We start from the raw sequence: 14,261 nt of genomic DNA, 5'->3' as shown, positions 1-14,261 counted from the left end.
CCTTTACTAGAATTCTGATGTTAAGAAATTCCTGAGAAAACAACTCCAATTTCTAAAATATGAAGCAATTACTGGCAGAAATTATCAGAATCAAGAAATATGGCAGGTAAACGAAAATAAAAAGTTCAGTTTTGCTGTCAAACCAAAATAAATATCAATGGGTCTTATTTTTTTTTAGTCTCAGGACAAAACATAATCTAGACCCAATTACAATTAATTAAAATGAATGCTTATTTAAACTCAAATTTTTAGGTGAAGAGGTACAGGCCAGGGAAAAATGTAAGATGGTACAGGAGCTTGTCTCCAAGATGCCTGCCGTCGTCAATCCCTGCCTACCCCGCATCCTTCCCACGACTGCCTCTCTCCCATCTTTCTGCACTAGCTGTTTTCTCATGGAGAGGTGAAGTCTATTTCGACATTTTGGTTTGGGGCAGACCTCTGACTCTCAACTTCTCAAACCAAGAGAATACAGCCAAAGTAACACTGCAAGATTCCCTAAGCTCAGCAAAGACGCCTTGCAAACTTTGGCCTTTGGCCAGGTCACTGGGAACACTCTTTGAAGGAAGTCAACTATGATCTGACTACCATGAGGCCACTATTAAATGATAAAGTCCAAGCCAGCCATGTAGAAGGACTATGTGAAGGCAGATGACCAACCTGCCTTCATCTATTCCAACTCTCACAAAGCAGGCATCAGACTTATGACAAGAAATGTGTATGTCCCAGCCACTATGTGACTGCAACCTTATGAGGACCAATCCCCCAAAATAACTGACCAACTGAACTGAGTCAACACAGAAGTTGTTTTAAACCACTATGCCTTAAAAAAAAAAAAAAAAAAAAAAACAAAACAAACTAACCACTATGCTTTGGGGGTAGACTACAAAGCAATAGAACAGTCACCCAAGCCTTCACCCTACCTTATTTCTCAGCTTTTCTTTTCTTTACACAAACTTACATAGTATATTTACTGTTCCCAACACTACTTGGTGCTGTTGTTCAAGACTGTCTAATAGGAATGCTACCAATAGGGAATTCCCTATTCACATATAGAGAGGGGGGGAGGAAGAGACAGTGGGGGAAGAGACCAGGGCTGTGGCAGTGGGTAGAGGATGGAGAACACTACTGTTCATGCTAATTCAAATTCCACCTATTTTTGCAAGTGTCACCTCCTTCCTGGTTATGGGCATATGAGGGGTAACCCTGCTCCACTAGGAGTTTTTTCTTTCCTTAAACAGTCTCTGCCACTCAGCATTTATATATTATTTTTTAGTAGGCAATCTTAACTTGAGATATTTTAAGTCCTTGAGAGACACAATTTTTTGTATTTCTTTGTGTCCCAGTACTTCAAAAACCATAGTAAGGTACTCAATAAATATGACATTTGTTATTTTTTTTAAAGTTAAATACCAAAAAAAAAAAAAAAAAAAAAAAAGTTAAATACCTATGCAGAAATAGATTTAAATAAAAGTCTGTTTGGGATAACTCAATAAAGCTTAAGCAGCTACACTTCCCTTAAAAAGGACAGTTTTTCTCACATATCCACACAGCTTCCTTCCTCACCTCCCTCAGTCTATATTCAAAGGTCAACGAGGCTTTCCTTGGCTACCCGACTTAACACTGCACCCCCTCTTCTACTACTGCCTTTCAACATTCCTATCCCCTTTCCCTGTTTTATTTTTCCTCATTTCACTTATGATCTACTTTACCACATATTTTACTCATTCATAATATATGTAAGTTCCAGGAGCACAGGAATTTTTGTCTGTTTTGTCCACTGCTACTCCCATGCCCACACTAATACCTGGTATTTAACACATGTCTGTTGTTACTGCTGAATGAATGAATGAATGAATGAACCAAAACCAAGAGTGGGTAAATCAAAAGCCTCTTATTTTAAACAATGAAGTTATCCCCTTAAAAAATAACTAAAACTGCTTCTAGAGTAGGGCAAAAAGGGCCCTGAGTCTAGTCACTGGCAAGAACTTTAAAAGTCCTTTCTGTGTTCAGTCAATGGCAGGTTAGCTTGACTTCTTCCTTTTCATTAACAGTGGTTTTTCTTTCAGCAAATATGACAGAGGCTATTTCTGAACCACATCAGCAGCTCAGCAGCAGGAATTGCTGGAACAAGGAAGTGCAGCAATATGACAATCTGGGTTGGGAGGCACAGCCACCCAGGGAGACTGTGGAGCTAGACCTCCGCCTTCCCTCCGCCTTCCCTCCGCCTTCCCTCCTGGCACGTCAAGGTACTTGCTTTACAGCAACCACCTGTATACAAGGGATTCACCACACTGTTTAATGGCTTCGGATAATTTCCATTTCTGCTCCTCACTTCTTTCTTTCCCCGCTTCCTAACAGTCTCGTGATTTCTACTGGTCTGCTGACTTCTTCGGCAAGTCCCATAGAAATATCAGCCCCTATTCAACTTTACCCCTACCGGTTAACCCATCATTTGACGGTGACACGCTACTGAGTCACCAGACTCCTCTGCTGCCTGCGAGGAAGGGGACAGACCAGGCAAGAGTAACCCCGTCCAAGAGTCACTGTCTGGCCTCCGCCGCGCCGTTGGGACAAAACCCCACTCTTACGACCCACTTCCCTGACGAAGATTTTTTTTTTTTTAAATTTATTTTTTATTGGTGTTCAATTTACTAACATACCGAATAACACCCAGTGCCCGTCACCCATTCACTCCCACCCCCCGCCCTCCTCCCCTTCTACCACCCCTAGTTCGTTTCCCAGAGTTAGCAGTCTTTACGTTCTGTCTCCCTTTCTGATATTTCCCACACATTTCTTCTCCCTTCCCTTATTTTCCCTTTCACTATTATTTATATTCCCCAAATGAATGAGAACATATAATGTTTGTCCTTCTCCGACTGACTTACTTCACTCAGCATAATACCCTCCAGTTCCATCCACGTTGAAGCAAATGGTGGGTATTTGTCATTTCTAATAGCTGAGTAATATTCCATTGTATACATAAACCACATCTTCTTTATCCATTCATCTTTCGTTGGACACCGAGGCTCCTTCCACAGTTTGGCTATCGTGGCCATTGCTCCCTGACGAAGATTTTAAGGGAAAAACGAAATCAGACTGTAGCTTCCGCGGGGCGCGGCAGTCACTTCGGTGACCGAACTGGGGGGTTATGCTGTATGCTGGCAAATCGAACTCCAATAAAAAAATTAACATAAAAAAAAAAAAAAAAAACACCAACCATGGGACAGCTCGGGTGGCTCAGCGGGTTAGCACCGCCTTCAGCCCAGGGCATGACCCCGGGGTCCCGGGTTCGAGTCCCACGTCGGGCTCCCCGCGTGAAGCCTGCTTCTCCCTCTGCCTGTGTCTCTGCCTCTCTGTCTCTCTCTCTCTCTGTCTCTCATGGATAAATAAATAAAATCTACAGAAATTTAAAAAAAACAAACCACGTTCCTTTTCTTTCCTTCGGCAGGTACACCGAGATTACGGTAGGCACCACCTCTTGGCCTCTCCTTAGACTCCCCGGCTTTCAGGACCCGCGGAGGCCAAGCCTGACTTGGAGAGCCTTCCCCAACCTTCCCTCCGACTGCACTCAGGGTCCAGCCGAGGGCCTACTTCCTCGGCGAGAGCCTCTCTCCCGGGTCCTCCCAGCGGTTTCGGACTCGTTATTAACCACGTCGCCGACGCGCGCGGCCGCCTCCCGGGGGCCTGCGGGGCCGCGCGGGCCGAGATGCCACCTTCCAAGGCACCGGCTTGGCGCGGCGCTCAAGGCTCCGGCCACCCAGCGAGGGCCCGACTCTTCCACCGACCGAGGCCGCCCGCGGGGACAAATAAATGCCTTCCCGCGACCAGAGCTTACAGGAGGGAAGCACTCTATCCAGCCCTGCGTTAGCCGCCAAGGACCGAGGACCGCGCGCCACCCCAGACCCCCGAAGGCTGGGCGACCGCCTGCGGTGCTGCCTCTCGAGCCCCCCCGCCCCCACCTATTTCCGGAACCGCGGTTCCAACGCCACCTGGCCCCGACCCTTCCCAGCCTCGCAGCGACCTAAGAGCAGTTCTGGGAATCTTCTCGGAGGGAATCACACCGGCGTTAACGGAGGGGCAAGCGCGGGACCAGCGCAGAGGCCGGTGACCCTCTTTTGTGACACTAGGGCACACTGATCCCGTCTGCCTTACTGGGGCGCTACAAAGAATAAGCAGTGTTGTGGGCTTGGTTTTTTTTTTTTTTTTTGTCTTTTTTTTTAATGCACAGAAAGCGGCTGACTCGAACACAGGGAGTCAGCAGGTGTTGGGGAAATCTTATCTCCCTTCCTCGAAAGCGCTGGCACCGTACTCTGCAGTTAAGGGCCTCGGGAGCGGGCCAGCTGGCGGAGCCGGCGAGCGGCACGCCCCGGATCCCTCCTGCCCGCGCCGGACCTCACCTTGGTGGTCGTAGACGCTAATGTAGGAGATGCCCACGGCCATGCACCACACCACGAGGCTCGCGATGTCCGAGAAGCTGGGCTCCTGCTCCTCTTCGGTGACCACCAAGCCCATGTGCACCGGCAGCTTCTCCAGGGAACGGCCGTCCGCGCGCCAGCGCAGCCGGGGGTGGGCGGCGGCCGGGCCCGGCCTCCCGCGCGGGTGCCGGGGGTGCGGGCGGTTCCTGCCGGCGGCCGGGGGCTTGCGGAGGGTGAAGCCGAGCGGCGCTAGGACCGCGGCGGAGGCGGCGCGGCAGCAGCGCCGCCAGATCCAGTTCCAGGTGCCGAACCGAACGCGGAGCCAGGAGGTGAGCGTGCGGTGCAGACAGAGCAGCGCGTGCAGCACCCGCCACACCAGCTCGTACAGCCCCGTCATACTCTCGTGGCGCCCGGGCACCCTCTCCTCCCTCCCTCCCACACCCGCGGCGCGACGGCTCTTTATCCAGCCCTGCGGCCGGCGCGGGCCATCGCTCCACGTTCCCCCGCCCCCCACGCCCGAACCCCTTTCGACTGCCAACACCTCACCTCGCCCCCGCCGCCATCTTCCTCCTGCCGCGGCGGCCCCGCCCCCACGAGTACATGGACAGTTCTGATTGGGCCGTGCGGGCCTCTGACGCGCGCCCGGGGCCGCGGATGTGGCCCAAACCCGCGCGGCCAGGGCGGGCGAGCGCCTGCGAACGGAGCGGGCCGGGGGCCGCGGGCGCCCCCTCGAGGTGCGGAGGCCGAGGTGCAGACGCCGCCAGCCTGCGCGGGCAGGACACCTGGCTCGGAGGTGGGAACGCGCGAGGTCAGGGACTCCGCGTCCCTCGGGGCCTTGGCTGTCTCGTGCGGTCTCCTTTAATGGCTTCCAAGGAGTAGGCGTGGCCCGACGGGATTGGAAATTACGGACGCCAGAGAGAACCTCGGAATAGAAGGGAGCGTGCAGCAAGTGTGAGGCTGGGGATGAGCGAGGGTCTCGGAAAGGAAGTGAGTGTGCAGACGCGGGAGCGTGCCCCGACACAGGGTCTTCGGTCAAGCCTCGAACCTGAGGTCCGTCCTTCCTAAAGTGCGAATGGAGATCTTTACTAATGCTTTTGTTTTTAAGATTTTATTTATTTATTCATGAGAGACACACAGAGAGAGGCAGAGACACAGGCAGAGGGAGAAGCAGGCTCCCTGCAGAGAGCCCGATGTGGGACTCGATCCCAGGACCCCGGGGTCATGACTTGAGCCAAAGGCAGATGCTCAACCGCTGAGCCACCCAGGTGCCCCTTCATTCTATCTTCTTTTTTTTTTTTTTTTTAAGATTTTATATATTTATTCTTGAGAGACACAGAATGAGAGAGGCAGAGACACAGGCAGAGGGAGAAGCAGGCTCCATGCAGGGAGCCCCACGTGGGACTCGACCCCGGGTCTCCAGCAGCCCGCTCTGAGCCGAAGGCAGATGCTCACTAAACCACTGAGCCACCCAGGGATCCCCCGAGATCTTTACCAATGTTCTTGCGACACGATTTTGCCTGTGTCTTTCCCCTCTGTATGGGATCCTTGCTGGCTGTCCGTTGCTTAATGCATAAAATGGGGTTCCACGGCCTGGCAATCGGATCGGTTTATTCTTTTGTTCATTCAGCGAGCGATGGCTGGCTACCTGTATGACTGACCCGGGTGACCGTCACTGGGGGAACCTGCCCGTGTACCCACACCATCCCCTTCACACAGCCTTATGCTCCAGCCAGTCAGGACTACAAAGTGTTCCTGCGGGCCAGTCTTGTACTTCCCTGCAGCAGGCCTGTCCCGTTTTTGCCCCTTTTGCTCTCTTCCTTTCTCCTCGATGTCTAGCTCCCCAGCAGGTATTCCCCAAGCCCCAACCCATTTCCTAAGCACCGTCTTCCATGCCAAGTCCTCAGTGAAAACTCCCTTGATGGGGCACCTGGGTGGCTCAGTCCATTAAGTGTCTGCTTTCGGCTCAGGTCATGATCCCAGGGTCCTGGGGTCAGCCCCGCATGGGCCTCCCTGCTCAGCGGCATCTGCTTACCCCCTCACTGTCTGTCCTTCCTCCCTGCTTCTGTTCTCCCTTTCTCTCAAATAAATAAAATCTTAAAAAAAAAAAAAAATCCCTTTGTCCCCTAGCGGGAGATGTCTTCCTCCCTGTAAATCTCACCACTCCTTGTAAATTTCCCAGCTAATTTACAGCACTTTCCATCTTCATGTACAGATTTACCCTTGGAGAATATAGGGGTTTAGGGGCCCCAACACTCCCCTCCTCCTCAGTCAAAAATCCTAGTATAACTTTTGACTCCCCCAAAACTTAACTACTAACAGCCCACTGTTGACTAGAGCCTTACCAGTAACATAGACACTTGATTAACACGTATTTTGTATTTTATATGTATTATGATCCATATTCTCATAATAAAGTAAGCTGGAGACAAAGAAAATGTTATTAACAAAATCATAAGGAGAAGTACGTTGACAGTACTGTGCTGTAGCCAAAAAAAAAAAAAAAAAAAAAAAAAACCTACATCAGAGTGCACTCGCAGAATTCGTACCCTGAGGTTGTCCAAGAATTAAATGTGGGCATATACATGTAGTATTATTACGTGTTTATATAACACATATAAAACAATTTCATTTGTGTAATGCCTACCTACTCTTTGTTCTCTTAAACCCTTTCTCCCTTTGGGAAACATCTAATAACATCTTGGCTACATACCTTACTGTTCCAATCATTATCACTTTGTGGACCGGTCTCATTTTCCATGACCGACCGCTTTATTTTGAAACTGGAATCTCATGTTCCTCTCAAAGTTTTCCTCTCTTTGGCAGTTCAGCCTAAGGAACTGAAGGCTGAACACCGCACATACCCTACACGCACTTCTACCTCTCTCAGTTTCCTCTGCACTTTTGACTCCCGTGATGGACAAAGAAGAGGGAGATGGGAAGGGCAGTGACCGGGAAAGCCTGCAGTCTTCTTCCTCACTAGCCACTGCTGGTGTTTATGTGATTCCAGGATGCTCTGCTAAGGAAGCCCCCGGGCACAAGTCCTTCTGAAATTTGGGTGTGGATTCCAAAGGACATCTCCTTACACACACACACACACACACACACACACTTAACCAAAGGGGTTCTATCTGACAGTACTCACCACCCCCAACATGAAGATCCTGGCTCCTCTCCTCAACTGTTTTGTTATTTCCTCCAAGAGTAACCAGAGGAAGGTTCACCGGTCTCCCGGCTTAAAAACATCCAGCCTCCAAGGGTGCCTGGGTGGCTCAGTCGGCTAAGCATCTGACTCTTGATTTCAGCTCAGGTTGTGATCTCAGGGTCATGATCTTAGGGTTGTGGGATTGAGCCCTGCATTGAGCCTCTCTGTCTCTCTCTGTCTCTCTCTCTCTCTCGCTCAAATAAATAAGTAAATATTCAGCCTCTACAAGGAAGTAGGGAGGAAGCATCCACTTTTCTTTTTCTTTCTTTTTTCGCGTCTTTCAGTAGGCTAGGGATGGAAGTGTCCAGTGGCTGCTCTCAAATTCTGGCTATTTCTCTGCACTTAGAATGAGGTAGGTTTCCTGCACCCCAATGTTTCTGGCAGCAACGTCCACAATAGCCAAACTAGAAAGAGCCCAAATGTCCATCGGCAGATGAATGGATAAAGAAGATGTGGTATTTATATATATAGAATGGAGTATTACTCAGCCATCAAAAAATGAAATAAGAGACTCTTAACTCTAAGAAACAAACTGAGGGTTACTGGAGGGTAAGTGGGTAGGGGGATTGGGTAACTGGGTGATGGACATTGAGGAAGGCACATGATGTAATGAGCAGTGGGAATTATATGCAACTGATGAATCCTTGAACTCTGAAACTAGTAATATGCTGTATGTTAATTAATTTAATTTAAATAAAACAAAATTTTAAAAAAGAAGATGATAGGTTTGATGCCTTTTGTTTTCTGCCACAATTCTGGGATAACAGGAAAACGTAATAATATCCTATTGGGCATATCCGTTCAATCCAAAGTTTATGCACTTCTTTCTTTTCTAAAGAATTTATTTTGTCATTTTCAAAAGAAAGTAGTGAATGGGGCACTTTTAGGAATGTTAGGGGTTCATATGAATATAACATAAATTTTGGACTTTTTTTTAAAGATTTTATTTATTTATTCATGAGAGACAGAGAGAGAGAGGCAGAGACACAGGCAGAGGGAGAAGCAGGCTCCATGCAGGGAGCCCGACGTGGGACTCAATCCTGGGTCTCCAGGATCACACCTGGGGCCGAAGGCAGGCGCTAAACCGCTGAGCCACCCGGGCTCCCCAAAATTTTGGACTTTTTTTTTTCAGCTAAAGTACTTTATTTTTTTTAATAATAAATTTATTTTTTATTGGTGTTCAATTTGCCAACATACAGAATAACACCCAGTGCTCATCCCGTCAAGTGCCCTCCTCAGTGCCCGTCACCCATTCACCCCCACCCCCTGCCCTCCTCCCCTTCCACCACCCCTAGTTTGTTTCCCAGAGTTAGGAGTCTTCAATTTTGGACTTCTTAAGCATAACTCCCAACACCAAGTTCTACCAAAGGCAGAAAACTGCAGAAAGAATTGCACAGCTTCAGAAAGATAGCAAGTCTCTGACATTATGGGGACATACATACTATGTGATTCCAAGTGTATGACACTCCTGATAGGTCATATTGACATCCCTGCTATATCTCAGTCTGGTTCTGGTGCTTGTTCTTCTCTCTTCATGTTTTGTTTTTGCCTTTTAGAATGTGTTGAAAGTTTTATTTGAGGATTGGATGTGATCTACTTGGTGAAAGGAAGTGGTGTGAGCAGTCCTTTAGGACTGTGGTGGTGAGATGCAGAGGATGGGAAAGGTTCTGCACTCCTATGATCAGGCCTCAATCTTTTAGGGAGGCTGCACCGCTGGTCTGTGAACTCACAAGTGTTTTCAGTTCCCCAACCCACTCCCCCTCCCTGATGTGAGCCAGGATGGCTGGAGAGGGCTGGGGTTGGGTATTTCCCTTCCCCAGGACCAGATAAAAGCCCAGTAATTTAGACCATGATAAAATAGTTTCTCCGGAGAGCTCATCTTGTTAAGAAGAATAGAATGCTCTGGCATATTTCAAAAATGGTTGCTTTCCTCCTGCTGCTGCCAGAAGCGTGAGGTGGTTTTTGTCTCTAATATTCACTTGGGAACCTGGTTAGTTCTTGAAGGTAAAAATTACGTAGGTGTGTGAGACACACGTAAGAGTGTCAGCCTTTTCCACCCCACCCCGCAGACTTTTTAATTCTTAGTCTTGTCCACTCCAAGCCTCCAGCAATGTATCAGTTACAGTTTGGGTTTTTCTGCCATAGTACTGGTTCCTGAAGAGGTCCCTGCTGAGGGCTTTCTGCTCCTAAATTGTGATTCTCTGCATTCACCTGTCTCTCTAATATGGGGAGCAAGCAGTTTGCCTTGTGACCTCACTTCTCTTCTGGATCAAAAAAGAGTTGTTGATCTTTGAGTTTGTTTGGCGTTTTTATTTGCTGTTACAAGATTGATAACTTCCAAGCTCCTTACATGATGGATCATAAACTGTGAGTCTGCTACCAGTTTTTTGAAAGCTTTATTAGAATACAGCCATATCCATTTATTTATGAATTATCTATGGCAGAGTTGAGTAGTTGCAACAGGGACTGAAAAGCCCATGAAGTCTCAGATATGTACCCTTAGATCATTTACCAAAGTTGGCCAGCCTGGCTTAGATTACAAAAGTACTTAAATAAAAGGGTCTTTATTCTGATTGGTTTCTAGAGGTTATAGAGTGCTTACATAAGTCTAATCTTCCTAGAATTCCCAGAAAATAAAAAACCCAAACTAGGTACTGGATTTTTAAAGGGGAAAAAAAAACCCTTTCTCACAGAAACTGCTAGGTCCAAAATCTAAAATAAGAATCCAAAATCTTTGGGTAAATCACACTTGTCTGATAGTTTGGGTTTTTTAAAAGTCTGTAAGATTATGCCTTAGATTTGTCTTCTCATAAAGAGACTAGTTAATCTGAACTTCCTGAGTTCTTGTACTATGTTATTGATCAGATACTTTTACTCCCACATAATGTTTAAAAATAGGAAAAATGTAAAATTATATGTTCAACCATTTAGCACCATGTAAGTTGTATGTCAGCATTATGATCTGCAGTATGTTATTTTATTTTATTTTTTTAATATTGTATGTATTTATTTGGGAGAGAGAGATAGTGAGAGAGAGCATGAGCTGGGGGGTGGGGGGAGAGGGAGAAGTGGGTGCCCCGCTGAGCAGGGAGCCTGACGTGAGGCTCGATCCCAGGACTCTGGGATCATGACCTGAGCCAAAGGCAGACGCTTAAATCCACTGAGCCACCCAGACGCCCCTGTAGTATGTCATTTTAAATAGAACTTCCAAGGCCCTTAGTTAACTTTAATGGTTAAAAATAATATTAGATCAGGTTAATTGATTAATTGGTATGAGTTACATAGAAAACTTCTAAGCATAGAATACTGAAACATATGTCACCAGTTATATATCTATCCACAGAGTAGATATATATCTTATGTGTACACTATATATATGCATATGTACATATATTGTATAAACACACACATATATATGCTAAAATAGATCTTAGTATATATACGTTAATGTGCATAGCTTGTACTTCATATGTAAAAGATTGACCAGGGGCTCCTAGGTGGCTCAGTCAGTTAAGTGTCTGACTTCTGTTCAAGTCATGATCTCAAGGCCCTGGGATCCAGCCCCGGGTGGGGCTCCTTGCTCAGCAGGGAGTCTGCTTGTCCCTCTCCCTGCTTGTGCTCACGCTCATGTGTGTGCTCTCTCTCTCTTAAATAAATAAAATCTTAAAAAAAAAAAGATTGACCAATTTGACTACCTAAAGTTTAAATTTTTTTATAAGACAAAAAAAATAAACATAAACCAAGCCAAAAGAAAAATGATGATCTTAGAGAAAATGTTAGTGATGTATCTGACAAAACAGAGATAATAGCCCTATTATATGAAGAAATCCTACAAATTGCTTTTTACAAAAGCAAAGACCTGATTTTTTTAAATGGGCAAGGTGTACAGATAGATCACTGACAGAAGAGGAAACACAAAGGCTCACAAGCATAAAAATGTGCTCGACCTCACAAGTAGTCAGTGAAGTGAAAATTAAAGCAATGACATATTGTTTTTTCACTCATCAAACTGGCAAAAAGTAAAGACTAAGGGTAAACGCTGATGACCATGTAGAAACATCTACAAACATTGCTGCTGACTTGGTACATTTGGAGGAGATAATCTTTGTAAAATGATTTGATAGGATAGGTTATAATTAAAAGTGCACATAACATAGGGATTCCATTTTGAAATTTCATTACATTTCCAAGTGAACAATTATCATGAGCTGCTTTTCATATAATACATGGACATTTATTGTCTATCAGACAGGATTATTTTTAGTGGCATTTGTGATTTTTTTTCTTTTTTGAATGGTTGGTAAATTAATCCTAAAGCAGAAATTAGTACTGTAAGCCTGAATAACAATGATCTAACACTGGGTAGGGCAGTTTGTGGGGTGGGGGGGTGTGCTGTGGGGAGAGAATAGGTGAGAAGGAATAACTATATCCTGAGTATTTTCTGAAACCAAGATAGATTGGGATAAGGACACTCTAGAGGCAATTGTCAGTGGCTGTTTTAAAAGTTGAATAGTGGCTATTAGATAAAATCCTCTGTATTGGATTCCTAAAAACAGTGTTTCGTGAAAGCCTATAGAGAATATTAGAACAATATTCTACCTTAGAGAGAAAAAGATAGGGAAATCCATCATACCAGCTCTTCCCTGTCAGAGCAGATACCATCTAGAATAAAGGCAATCCTAGAGCTCAGAAACAGTGCCAGTAATGTTACTGAATTGAACTGCTAAGATAATCTATTATTATTACTGGGATGATACCAATTCCACAAAGTTCATTCTTACCACTGTGCTTTGGGGCACGTTGACCATTCCCTGAGGTTTCAGACTAATAAGCTGGCAAGAATCCAATTTTCAACATTCGCTACATCACTATACGATGGAAAAACATTGAATTTCTGGTTGACTTGTAAAGATAGTAGTTTTTCATTTATGTGCACATTTGTTAGCAAATTTAGCTAAGAGCAATATAGCTAATTGACCAAATGATGAGTAATGTAACTGAGCCATGACCTCTGGCACAGTAGTTTTAAAAGAATGATTATTCTGTTTCTCAGGTGAAATCCTGAGATTGGCTACAGCCTCAATACCAGCACATTATTTGTTGAGGGGGACATAATGAACAACTAGAGAAAAAAGGGCTTCTTTTGAGAAAGAAGAGTTCTCTGAGCATTGGCCTTAGAGACATCTTTTTCATCTAAAACCAAGACATCCACGAACCATCAAGTCAGGGAGAAGATTCAGAGGGCAACAAAACAGAGGATTTGAGAAGACGAGTGAGCCCCTTTGCATAGACCTTAGCAGAAAGCCTACACATCAAAAGAAGGCAAGTCTAGACTCACTGCTATTGCATATATTGCATAACAGAACATTATAAAGTCTGTAAGGGAAAACTCTTTAAATTGTATAAACTCTGAGCATTTCCAATAGAAACTAGAAATGCTCCTGAAGAGACCATCAGCTCTGATAAAAGTAGTACTTCCTGTGTGACCATGTTTGTGTGCCAGAAAGGAGCATCTGTGCCTTCTATTGAGATCATTCATTTCAGTTATTCATTCATTTTGGTTATTCTCACTCCCTTTCCCAAGGCTGAGTGGAAGATTAGTCTTTCATCAAAGAACAATCAAGCCCTTACAGGGGGCAATTTAAAGGCTTCAACCAGGATTTGTATTACCAAGGGGGCAGCTACTGAGAGGGTTATAACGAGGCAGTGGCTCAGTTCTGACTTTTGGCAGGTCTAAGAAGGCATGAAATAGAAGAGGGAAAGCAGCAAGAGAATAAAAATGCTTTTAGGAGGGACATATACTATTCACTGTGTCATCCTAGGAGGTGCCATTTATATATGCCACTGTGTGATTGGCATCTGGGGAATAGGACAGTGAATGTCTCCATCTGGAGAGAGAGGAAGATTTGCAAATTAGGGGGACAATTAAGGAAATGTTTTTCTTCCGTATAGTTTAATTCAAAAAGAATTAATACAAGGAGCTAGTACTACAGTCCCTGTTTTACAGATGTGGGAATGGTGGCGCAAAAAGGTAACATAGGACAAACTAGTCTCAGGAAGTTTATCTCCCCTTTTCCTTATCTACCACCAAGTAATCCCCCTTTTTCCAGGCATTGAGTGGATTCCTGTGCCCAAGATGACCGCCCCTTCTCCAACTCCAGTAACACTCAACCTACACCTGCCTTCCAGGATCATAGTCTATATTTCATCCTTCTAAATTTCATCTGCCCTATAGCTCAATCTTGCCCTCTAGCTGCCTCCTCACATTAGTAGCTAAATACTTGATTTTTTTAAATCGTTACATGAATATAAATGTGTGATAACTGGGCATTAAAATTTCCTTATCCTTTTCTATTTTGTCCTCCCCTGCCTTTGCCTTTTCTTATTTTTTTTTGTAAATTTATTAATAAACTTAGTGAAGAGCCCAAAATTGAGATAGACAGTATAGGTAGGTAGGTAGGTAAGTATGTAGATAGATACATGTGTGCATACATATATATATTGTTGTGGACTGAATCATGTCCCCCAAATTTCTTATGTTAAGCCCTAACCGCCAATGTGATTGTACTTGGAGATAAGACTTTTAGGGGGGTAATGAACATTAAATGAGGTCATGAGAGTGGGGCCCTAATCCAATAGGACTG

The 14,261-nt window shown here is 45.3% G+C and overlaps 1 protein-coding gene across 1 annotated transcript in view; it reads right to left on the bottom strand.

Moving 5' to 3' along the window:
- NUS1 (NUS1 dehydrodolichyl diphosphate synthase subunit) overlaps positions 1-4,856 on the bottom strand; it is a 29,419-nt gene extending 24,563 nt beyond the window's left edge. Inside the window, exon 1 of the mRNA XM_077900917.1 lies at positions 4,398-4,856. Within this exon, the coding sequence (XP_077757043.1) occupies positions 4,398-4,812 (415 nt within the window). The 5' untranslated portion in view covers positions 4,813-4,856. The remainder of the gene's footprint in view (positions 1-4,397) is intronic.
- Positions 4,857-14,261: the final 9,405 nt, after the last annotated feature.

The sequence above is a fragment of the Canis aureus genome, chromosome 1 (assembly GCF_053574225.1).
Source record: "Canis aureus isolate CA01 chromosome 1, VMU_Caureus_v.1.0, whole genome shotgun sequence".
NCBI classification, from domain to species: domain Eukaryota; kingdom Metazoa; phylum Chordata; class Mammalia; order Carnivora; family Canidae; genus Canis; species Canis aureus.
Note: the sequence above shows the minus strand (reverse complement) of the source record. Positions and strands in the feature narration are given on the sequence as shown.